Below are 11,227 nucleotides of genomic sequence, written 5' to 3'. Positions count from 1 at the left end.
GAGCTGTGGTGGGGACGCGAGGGGGTCTTGAGTGGGAGATGTGGAAGAAGAGACTTGCAGTGGCCAGCAGGAGCTCTTCCTGCCTTTTGTTCTCTCCCCGGGAATGTCAGGCAGCCAGAAGAGGACTGCACCACATCGGATTTCGGTGATGAGAGGAAAACGCGGAGGACACGGAATGAGGGTGTGTCCGGGATGTGTCGCATCTTACACCTTTTTTGGGAGAGCATAAAGGAAGACTCTGCCGCCGAGAGAGGAGCAGCTGTCAGGTCAACAGCAAGTGATGGTAAAGGAGGAGCAGTCTTGAACTGCACCCAACCAGCAGCGCAGAAGCTGAAAGAGAAGCAGAGCTCAGCAGCTTCACCACTCCAGCAGCCACGCCGAGAAGCTACAACCAACCAGCAGCTGGTAAAGTGCCTTCCTTTTTTTACCCCAGCCAGATTGAGGAACTGCCAAGCGCAGGCTTCAGCAGCAGAGTAGAGCAGCAGTTGACAGCAATAAAGAAGCCAAGTTTCGGGTGGCTAAAAGGGGGCTAGAGACCTTGGTGTAAGCTGAAGCAACCGAGAAGAACAGACTGTTTAAGAATAAGATGTAGACATAGATGTTAGTGTAGAGAAACAGGTAGTCCTCAGGTTACGACAGCAATTGAGACGGGTATTACCGTCGCTTAGAGATACAGTCGTAAAGCGCAAAATCATGTGACTGCGTCACTTAGCGACAGCAATCCTGGCAGTTCCAGTTGCCGGAGTAAGTCCAAGACACATGTGCCATTAAGCAAGAAGTGGCGGGAGTCCCAGGTAAGGAGCATGGGGGCTGCTGCGGGGGTATAGTGGGGGAGGCTGTGGGAGGCCCTGGGCGGCCTGGCACGGGCTGCACCTGAGTTAAGGGGGGCTGGGGAAGGGCTTGGGGGAGCCGGTGGAGGCTGCTTGCAGGTGGTGGGGTTGCCGCACCGGGAGAGACCTACTGAAGTGCCTTTCAACCTTCCCTGCTGGCTCCCTCATTGACTTTGCTTGTGGGAAGCCAGCAGGGAAGGTCACAAATGCTGATCATATGACTGAGGCTCTCTGTGACCTCGTAATCGCAAGCTGGGCACCCGGCTGCCTGCATTGTGATCACGTGACTGCAGGGGTGCGGCGATGGCTGGAGCTTCGGGGACTGGTCATAATGTCCATTTCTTCAGCACCATCATTACTTTGGACAGTTGCTGAAGGAATGGATATAACCCAAGGTCTACCTGCATTTGAAGAAAGCATAGGCTTAGTAATAAGTAAGTTCGTTAAGTACATAAGGTAGACAGTAAGTAAGTTTGTTCATTTTTTGCAATAAAAACCTCCCTGGAGAAACACAGGGAAAATGAAATAGTCTGTTTGTTGCTAGTCTGTACCATTTCCGAAAAGAACCCGTTCACCGGAGGCTATAAATTGGCAAATAAGAAAATAAAACAAAAGGGATCAGAGGAGTTTTTGGGTTGGCTGGGAGGGTCATACACATGGCCTCCAATTAGAGAAGACGAGAGTGCATCTGTGCTTACCTGACAGTTCCCCTGAATTTGTCAGGCTCAGTTGCTTTCCCCTTCCCCAAGAAGCAAGAGGGCTTGCCCCACAGCTGATCCATTTCAGTTCTCCCAGGCTACAGGATCTAGCTAGTAGCCCAATTGTGGCAGGGCGTGCCTCCTCCTCCTCCTCTTCTTCCTGCTCCTCCTCCTGCTCCTCCTCCTGCTCCTCCTCCTCCTGCTCCTTGGCTATCTCTATTCCAGTGTTTCTTTACACCTTGGAAGGTGCCCAGGTGGGGTGTGGGAGAAGGCCAAGTCAAGGGTAGCCTAGAGTTGCCTAAAAGCTGTTCCTGCTGGAGGGCTTGACTGTGAGCTACTGAAAGGGGAGGACAGCAAAGCCAGAGGAGAAAACCCTCCGCCTCGCCTATAACCATAGTGCCCTTCCAAACGAGGGCCATGTCCTCCAGCAGTGACTGAAGCCAGATGCAGCCGAGCTAGGTTAGGGATTGGCAACAGGAGATCCCTTTTCTGCTGCCCTTGTTTTGTGCCAGTTCAAGGAAGGGTGAAATATTCTTTTAACTCCAGAGGCAGAAGGGCCACAAATCATAGAGGGGTTAGGTGATTCGATGGGGCATGTGTGTGAAAAATGAGATAGGGACAACAGTGAGGCCTCCTCCTCTAACTCTAAGCAACAGTTTCACGGGGAAATTCGGAAAATATGTTCTGGTATATGGAGATCACAGTTGGAACCTTGCCAACTGAGTAACCCGAAACGTTATTGGAAGGTGAAAGGACAATCTCTGGCCATTGTCTGTGTTTGGGGAGGGCGGGGTGGTTCATTTACCAGATCAGTTAATATACCACTGAGAAATGTTGCCAGCGATCCAAAATTGCCTCAGTGTCTTGACTTTTAGACTGAAGAGAGAAAGGATGATCTCTTGGGATGAAAGGAAATCTGTCGTGCATTTATTCTCAAGGAAAAAAAAAATCCGACACCTTACCAGAAATAAATCTTGATGGGTCATAAATCAGCGTGTAATTTATTTGTGTCCAATTCAGTTTTGGCATTGATTCAGCATGTGCCCATTATATTTATAATTTATAATTATATTATAAAGAATATAATGAAGAAAAAGAAAAGAAATATATAAAGAAGTGACTTCCAAACTTGTTCACAACAAGTGTAAACATTAATAGCCTTCACCCCCTTACAGATGACAAACAGATATCTCTTCATCTCATATCCCATCCCTTATCTATAAGCAAATCCATAAAACATCAACTTTTCAATCCTGGTGTCAGCAAAAGTCCGTAAAGGGTTGCCGGAACTTTGCCAAACAAAACAAAAACAAAAAGTCTTATTTTAACTTTGATCAAATAAACTGACATTATATTCCTTCCTTTTACTACTAACAGTCTTAATCTTTAGTTCATTCAAATATTGTCATAGGATTTGATTCCTCTACAATTCTTCTTTATCCCATCACACCACCTCTTGAAGGGTTGAACAAGCCTGTTTTGTAAATCCAATAAGAAAACATTTTCCAGGTCAATCTCTTGGTTTGTCATATGTATTTCCCCTTTAATTTTTAAAACTCCAGCCAGTTACGACCATCTCAGCGTCTCCGCAGTCATGTCATTAAAATTTGATTGGTTGGCAACTGGCAACTGGCATGTATTCAGGGCAGTTGCAGCAACCTAGGGACAACGTGATCACCATTTGTGACCTTCCCAGCCAGTTTCCAACAAGCAAAATCAATCAGTGTGATTCACTCAACGAACATGTGATTTTCTTAATGACCGTGGTGATTCGCTTAATGACTGCCACAAAAAATGTCATAAAATTGGGTGCGGTCACGAGATGCCTTGCTTAACTATTGAAGTGGTTAACGGCGAATTTTCCAGTCCCTCTTGTGGTTGTAAGTCAAGGACTACCTATACTGACACTGTTGATGTTGTAGCCACTAATTTCTGGCTCCGTTCTTCAAAGATCTCCTTTAATATTTCCAATGTTATAATGTTTTGTGTCATTTTTTAAGTCTCAGTACAAAAGCAGGCTTATATGTTTTTTTTCCTTCTCTTTGGAATCTCTGGTCCCCTCTTGTGTCCAGTTCCTAAAATCATAAAGTCACTTATCTTTGTAATTACTTACAATCCAAGATAGCCAAACCAAGTGTTTCCCACGAGAAGCTATTTATGTTATAATAAATAATATTTATTTATTATTATTAATTCTTTAAGTTCATAGCTTATAATAATTTTTTCTTTTGTTCAGAGTTGAAGATAATCTCAGCCGGCAACTTTTCAGACTTAAAGTTCTGAAGGTTGCTAATAGTTGTAAGATGGTTAATAGGTAATTTCCAAAAGTGATTAGAAAGGGAGGTTAGCGAATGTAGTGTCCCTTAAAAGGTTCTGCCTCGGTTGCGAGCAAGATGGCTGATCCTTTCATTTCCTGGCACTCAAACCCACAGAAAAACAAGTGAAGCAGCTGTCTGGAGCCCATGTGGGTGATCTCCTGTCCTCCCCTTGTACAGAGAGGGTCCAAGGAAATGGTCTACTCACTGGTTCTCGGTCTTACCAACAAGGGCCACTAGCCAATCATTTCACAGTAAAATGTCTGGGCTTTCCATGCTTCCTATGTGCATCACTACTCATCCATTCACACTGCTTGCTTCTTCCTGGTAGGTATCAGCCATGTGGCTCTACCTGGCTGGCCTGGTGGGGCTTTACCTTCTTCGACGATGGTACCGGGAGAGACAGATGGTGGAGAACCTGACAGAGAAATACGCCTTCATCACGGGGTGTGACACTGGCTTTGGGAACCAGCTGGCCAGGCAGCTGGATGCCCGGGGCCTGCGGGTGTTGGCCGCGTGTCTCACTCCGGAAGGGGCGGAACAGCTGGAGAAACTCACATCGGACCGGTTAAAAACCACCCTGCTGGATGTCACCAGCACTGAGAGTGTTGCAGCAGCAACTGAGTGGGTGAAAACATGTCTGGGGGACAAAGGTACTGTGCCTGGTTAACTCTTACTCTGTGTCCTCAATGTGCCCCAAAATTACCATTATTGTTTTTATTAACGTGCCAATATTATGATAGCTTTCTTGCCTAAATTATTAAGGCATGGCATCTTCTAGAATATTAGCATCCATCACTTTGGATTGCTAGTCTGTTCTACCCTGAAGGGCTGATATTTTCTTGACAGATTTGGGGTTAGCAATAGTGAATGTATGGAACCCTGGATAGATAGATAGATAGATAGATAGATAGATAGATAGATAGATAGATAGATAGATAGATAGATGGATGGACGGATGGATGCATGGATGCATGGATGCATGGATGCAAGGATGCATGGATGCATGGATGCATGGATGCATGGATGCATGGATGCATGGATGGACGCATGGACGCATGGAGACATGGAGACATGGATGCGAATCTGCAAAGAGAAGCAAGTGGAGTTGTAACAGTCTTATCTCCTCTGATTCTACAGGACTTTGGGGACTGATAAACAATGCAGGTACTGGTAACCCAACAGCTCCCAACGAGTGGCTGACCAAGAAGGACTTTTTATCAGTGCTGGACGTCAACCTGCTTGGGTTAATTGATGTAACGCTTCACATGTTGCCCTTTGTAAGGAAGGCCAAAGGGAGGGTGGTCAACGTGTCCAGTGTGATGGGAAGACTGTCGTGCTATGGAGGAGGTTATCCTATATCGAAATACGGCATTGAAGCCTTTTCTGACAGTCTGAGGTAAAGTAACTTCTGAAGATTTCTCATCAAGACTCCCAAACTACAAGTGGGGCTAGCCCTACCATTCGGTAGAGAGAGGTTAGTGATGTGATCGGTTCGGAGGCAGACAAAGGGGCTCAGGAACAAGAAGTCATAGCTGTATATGCCCGATGGCCTGTCCGGTTTTGGTCAGCCAGTCTGCTAACCTTGGTGGATGGAGTGATGTGGTGGGCAATATCTTGTTCTTTTTGCCTCAGACTCTCAAATGAATTGGGTGCAATTTTTATCCCAATGAGGAGATTGGCCAGGATCAGACAATAACAATACCCAGCAGCTACATTCTGATCTGAACCTTTCGTATGTGCCCTCTGGCTTTCTAGGAAGGCGTCCCCTCCAGGCTAGAATGAAAAAGTGTTGGGAAGTGGTCAAGAGGTATGCTGAAGCTGTACTTAAGTACAGTTTCAGTAAAATATACTTTTGAAAGATATATATACTGCATCTATCTACCTATCTATCTATCTATCTATCTATCTATCTATCTATACCTATCAGTATAAGTAATCGGAGGGGTGATAACAGCTCAAAACAATCTGATATCATTTCATGGTCCATGAAAGAAAAGGTGAATTACAGATGGAAGTAAGCAAAAAAATAACAATGGAAATAATGAAAAAATCTCATTTCTCATCAAGCCCCCAATTTAGAAAATGGAAGGTAAGAGAGGAGATCAAGGGCTATTTGAAATATGTCTGATTTGAATTGGATATACAGGTAGTCCTTGTTGAATGTCCACCTGTTCAGCGACTGTTTGAAGTTATGATGGTGCTGAATGAGGGGGACTTATGACTGATCCTTGCAGTTGCAACTGTCCCCACGGTCATGTCAACATGATTTGGCTGCTTGGCAACTGAGTCACAATTATGACGGTCGCAGCATCCCCTGGCCACGTGATCACTATTTGCGACCTTCACTGCCAGCTTCCGACAAGGAAAATCAATGGGGAAGCTGGGAAGAGGTCACAAATGGGGATTGCGTGACCACGGGACGCTGCAACCATGTTTAGATTTACATCATGGCACCAACTGTGACCACCAGAACTGCCATCATAAGTCGGCACGGTCACGTGGCATTGCGCCTTACAACCGCGTTGCTTAGTGATGTTGTTCCTGGTCGTAATTACTGTTGGAAAGTGAGGAAGTCGCACGTTTTAAGTTTCTTTTTCATGTGGATACTATGCCTTGAGATCCTGTGTTTTACTGTTTTTGTTATTCAGTTCAACTGGTTTTTAGATCCCATTCAGAGACCATGGGATAAAGATGTTTTAATTGAAAATAAACAGTAACACTGGTATTATGGATTACTACTCTGCGTGGGGCTACCCTTGAAGAGGATCCAGAAGGTACAGCTGGTAGAAAATGGTGCAGCACCGGCAGTTTTGAATGTCCCCAGGGGCACATAGAACACATGTTACGCAGGCTGCGTTGCTTGCTGCTTTGCTTCTGGGTCCAATTCAAGGTGTTGGTTATTGCTTTTAAAGCCCTTCATGGCACAGGACCAGGTTATCGGAGGAGCCGTCTTGCCCCCGTTATATCAGGATGCCCCACTCGGTCCGGCAGAACGGGCATGTTGCAGACCCTACCAGTCAAGAAATTTTGACTGGCGGGGTCTAGGAAGAGGGCCTTTTCTGCCGTGGCCCCCACCCGTGGAGCAACTTACCACCTGAGGTGTGGTGTGCCCCCACTTTCATGGCCTTCAGGAAGAGTGTGAAATCTTGGCTATGCCAAGTAAAGCAGTACTTTTTACTGTTTTTGTTGTTTGATTTTAATTGTGAGCTGCCCAGAGTCTCCCTCTGGGGGAGATGGGCGGCATATAAATTTAATAATAATAAAAATTAAAAAGAAATAAATGATATAAATGACCCATCAACTGAATGCAACTGAAAGTCACTGGCAAACACATTCTTCTTCTAGCCAGAGAGTTGTCCTGACCAGTTTAAAATGTGAGGTATCCGCCTCTCTGCGGTGGTCCCAAAGGAAGGCGCCATTTGGAAATCGGTTCCACAAAAACAATGGGAAATGTCTAGCGAAGGTTCCTAGCAAGGCATGTCAATCGGACATGGAAGGCACCTTTATATTTGGGGGACAGTTTCTGTCAGCCTTCTGAACCTCCTTTTAGAGAATTCCAGCAGAAGAGGGCAATTTTCTGTATTTGATGCTTGTGGGAGCAGGACATTGAATGTTGTGGATCCTTGGTCTAAGAACAAGCCCTTCCTTTTGTTCTTATTGCTTTGATCTCAATCCAGGCAAGAGATGCAGACTTTAGGGGTCCACGTCAGCGTGGTTGAACCTGGCGTTTTTTCAACACCTATCTATGATCCTCTGGAGGAATCCTTGCAGAGAATTTGGCACCAGCTGACCCCGGACATTCAAGAAAGCTATGGGTGGAAGTTCCTGAAAATGTGTGAGTTAAAGGGGAAAGAGCTTGTCGGGAAGGGTGTTTGGTGGTAACCGAGAAAGTGCTAGAGGGCCAGGTATGCAGGGCAGCCATGGGGTCATGGTTTAACATGCTTTCCTCCAGTCTGTGAAGTGCCCCAAGAATGTGCCAGCATAACTGTCTCTCTCCCAACACTCAATTTCTGTTCTCTTTTGGTACTGAGGCTGGCAGGTACTGCTGTCCTGGGAGTGGCTTTGTAGGAATAGTTCAGGGAAGAGATTTGTGGACTTCCTGCTGGTAAGAAAAAAGCCAATCACATTCCCCCATGTGGGTTGGGGCTGGGGCTGAGGAAGAAGGTTTGTTTGGGGTGTGCAACACATGAGGCCATTCCTCCCTTACCCAGTAACCACATTTTCCTGCCATGTTCTCATGAACTTCCCTGAGGCAGTTTAATGATACCTGTAGCTATTCCAGTTTTAAAGTCATGTGTTCTAACTGCTTCCAATGCCATTTCTTTCTTGTGGATGTGAACTGACATGCTTTGCTGACCCTTTGGTTGCCAAAGAGCTCAGGATGTGGCCAGCAGAAGCTACTGTAGGCTACCCTCTCCCTCTCGTAACTGGCCACTCTACCCAGTGGGCATTTGGCCTGGCTGCCAGGGAGACCAGGCAGCTGGTTCTGCAGAACGCTTGGTCGGACCTTTCCAAAGAGGGTTAGGTTTCCCAGGATCTGTATAAACTTGGGCATCTTCCTACCTGAGAGTGCTGGTCCTGTGTTGCCCAGAATATTGAGCTGAACCAGAATGAGAGCTGGCTTCTGCCAGCTTTGTGATGCTGCTTATGTTGCCGTTGGCTGCTGCTGCTGCTGCTAATGGTTTCTCATGGCCATATTTTCTGCTGTTTTTATTACTTTTGGTATATTTGAGGAATTGCGTATTGTCCTGGGATCAATCTCACGCAGCTCCAGGCACCAAGTTTACTTACGTCACCAAAATTCTCAGCCATGCCTTTTGCTTACACCATCATAACTTTGAGATTCTTAGGGTGATTGCTGTGTTTGTTATGCATGGGACTGTCAAAATGGTTGTTTTCCAGGGTTGTCCACTAGCTACTGGCCTATCCTGATGTAGTGGATGTTGTTTTAACTCAGCAGCCTGGAGGAGGAGCCCTTGTTCACAATTCCTCTGTTTACAGCTCTCTCATTTCCCCCGTTTCAACCTCTTTCAGCCTATCGCCCTTTTCTTTCTATGTCTGCTGAGTGGTCCTTCTTGGGCGCTCCCCCCCCCACCACACTTGTGCAATAGATTATCCCCTGAGGGCTGGGGGCTCCAACCTCCTAATTATTGTAAGGCTGAATAGACCATTGTTCTGCACTGAGTGTTGAGGTGCTATGGGTAGTCCTGTTTGACATGATTTCCTTTAGTTTATTACATCACTTATTACTTTATTCCTTTTCTAAATGTCTTGGTGTTTGGAATTTATTTTATTATATGGCAAGTGTGTCATTGTAAACCACCTAGAATTTCTGGATTGAGCACCACAGAAACATCTGAAGAAATAAATATATGATGACAATTTCAACATGTTGATAAGCTTAATTATCCATGGAGAGTCAGTTTGGCACTGATTTTAAAAGCCAGGGCTATTACTAGAAACTTCAGAATTTCTCATGGATGATAGTTTCTGTGCTTAATGCTTTTCATACATAGATTGCAAAATCGTGCAACTTTCCAAGACATACGGTGCGAAGAACCTCCATTTGGTGACGGACCGTATAGAGCATGCCTTAACGTCCCGCCATCCTCGTGCTCGCTACTCTGCTGGCTGGGATGCAAAGCTGATCTTCCTGCCTGCCTCTTATTTGCCAAGCTGGGTGGTGGACTGGGTATTTCTAGTTGTTTTGTATGTAACAGCACACACAAGTTAGATTGTCCCACTACTAACGTGAGAAGCTAGCCATCATTTAGAAGAGAAGATGTGGTTTTACATCCTGCCTGGATTCGCAAGAGCTCATTTCGACAAGTAGGGCCCTCTCACTTTTGCAAACATTCAACAAATGTATAAATGTGAAAGTGGTGTACCAATTGTCCAAGTCTTCTCCTAAATGAAGTCCATTAAAGAGCTTCCTTCAATTTGTTTGACATGTTTTTCCTTTGTTGCTACCTTGTTGTCTCGTCTCAGGCTAAAAATGGATTTTTAAAGAAGTAAAAGCTATAAATAAAGAAATTGCACAAAAACAGCTGCTAGCTTGAGTATTATTTCATGGTATAAAGAACCAGATTCAGTGCCAGAAAAGAGTAATTGGAAGAGAATGCAGGAAACAGAAAATATCAACTTTAATTCCACTGGAAACACTGAAAGAATTGATTCAGCCAACAGTCATTCTCATCCAGACAATTCTGTGCACAATCCTTTCCTTTCCTTTCCTTTCCTTTCCTTTCCTTTCCTTTCCTTTCCTTTCCTTTCCTTTCCTTTCCTTTCCTTTCCTTTCCTTTCCTTTCCTTTCCTTTCCTTTATTTTAATAAAGATTGTGCAGTGCAACATTAGTCAATACAAACAAGGTATTTTAGAGCAGTTGTATTATAATAGCTATCAGCCATATACCTTTAACTCTATCTCTTATTCCATGGTTGACACAGTCAACTCTCTTGTTACGGTTAAACGTTCTGCTTTTCAAGATCTAAAATGAAGAGGTAGTTCCATGATACAAAATGCCCAGCTCTAAAAGCCACAGTTGAAGCCCCTTGAAATAACCCTTCTACTAGAACTGAACTCAGCAGAGCCAACCAGTCTCTCCTGGCAAGGACGAATATGTGAGAAGGGCACAATGCATCGTGGTGTTGTGAATGGAACACTGAATTGGTATTAAAGAGACCCCGGTTACATGCATGTTGAGCTGTGGCAATGATGGGAAGTGTTGGGGTACCCAAAGCATTAGAACGAGACCCTTCACAAATGCAGCTGCCTGAGTATGACGTCCTTCTGAAGGAGCATGGAAGAGCTGTGCCCTTTGGAAGGTTTGCGTGATTGTTTCAGAGGCTGCCTTGCTTCTCGGTTCTTCTCTTCACATGTCCCCTTGATGCCAAACTGATGTCTGCATGCACACAACACAAGTGAGAAATGGCTGGAAAGCAGCTTGACAATGCTGGAGGACATGGCTGCTTTAAGATTTTGAGGAGAGATGCTCAGTTTGTGCCCAGCTGCTTTGTGAAACACTCCTTTGAAGTGTTTTGCATAAACCTGTAATCGTGTGGCATTTGCTACCTTTTAACCTTTGAGGATTTAATGAGGCTATGTTGTAGGGTAGAATAGATTTCAACATGAACAGAAGTGAAGGCAGTTGTATCTTTCTTGGAGCCTCAAGACTTTTGCTTCTTTGTTTCTGCTGTTTGTAGCAAATGTGCAGTATGGATCAGCTGAGGTGACAAAACTCCTGTCCATCAATATTTTCTGGAAATAATTGAAAAGCTAGGTAAAAGTGTCTTCTAGAATGTGGCCAAATACAGGTAGGCCTCCCTTACTGACTGCCTCGTTTAGCAACTCTCCAAAGTTATGATGGTGCTGAAAAAGCAAC

At 45.0% G+C, this 11,227-nt stretch overlaps 1 protein-coding gene across 1 annotated transcript; it reads left to right on the top strand.

Annotated features, from left to right (window-relative positions):
- Positions 1–4,156: 4,156 nt before the first annotated feature.
- LOC103062682 (retinol dehydrogenase 16-like) lies at positions 4,157–9,786 on the top strand. Its single transcript, XM_088138533.1, has 4 exons — positions 4,157–4,496; positions 4,984–5,242; positions 7,524–7,681; positions 9,363–9,786. Exons 1-4 carry the CDS (start codon positions 4,184–4,186, stop codon positions 9,578–9,580), a joined length of 948 nt encoding a protein of 315 aa, XP_087994659.1. The 5' UTR covers positions 4,157–4,183; the 3' UTR covers positions 9,581–9,786.
- Positions 9,787–11,227: the final 1,441 nt, after the last annotated feature.

The sequence above is a fragment of the Python bivittatus genome, unplaced genomic scaffold, assembly GCF_059951505.1.
Source record: "Python bivittatus isolate LINGU-HERP-01145 unplaced genomic scaffold, Pbiv_v1 ctg000220_np1212, whole genome shotgun sequence".
Lineage (NCBI taxonomy): Eukaryota > Metazoa > Chordata > Lepidosauria > Squamata > Pythonidae > Python > Python bivittatus.
The sequence above is the reverse complement of the archived record's forward strand: the minus strand, read 5'-3'. Positions and strand labels throughout refer to the sequence as shown.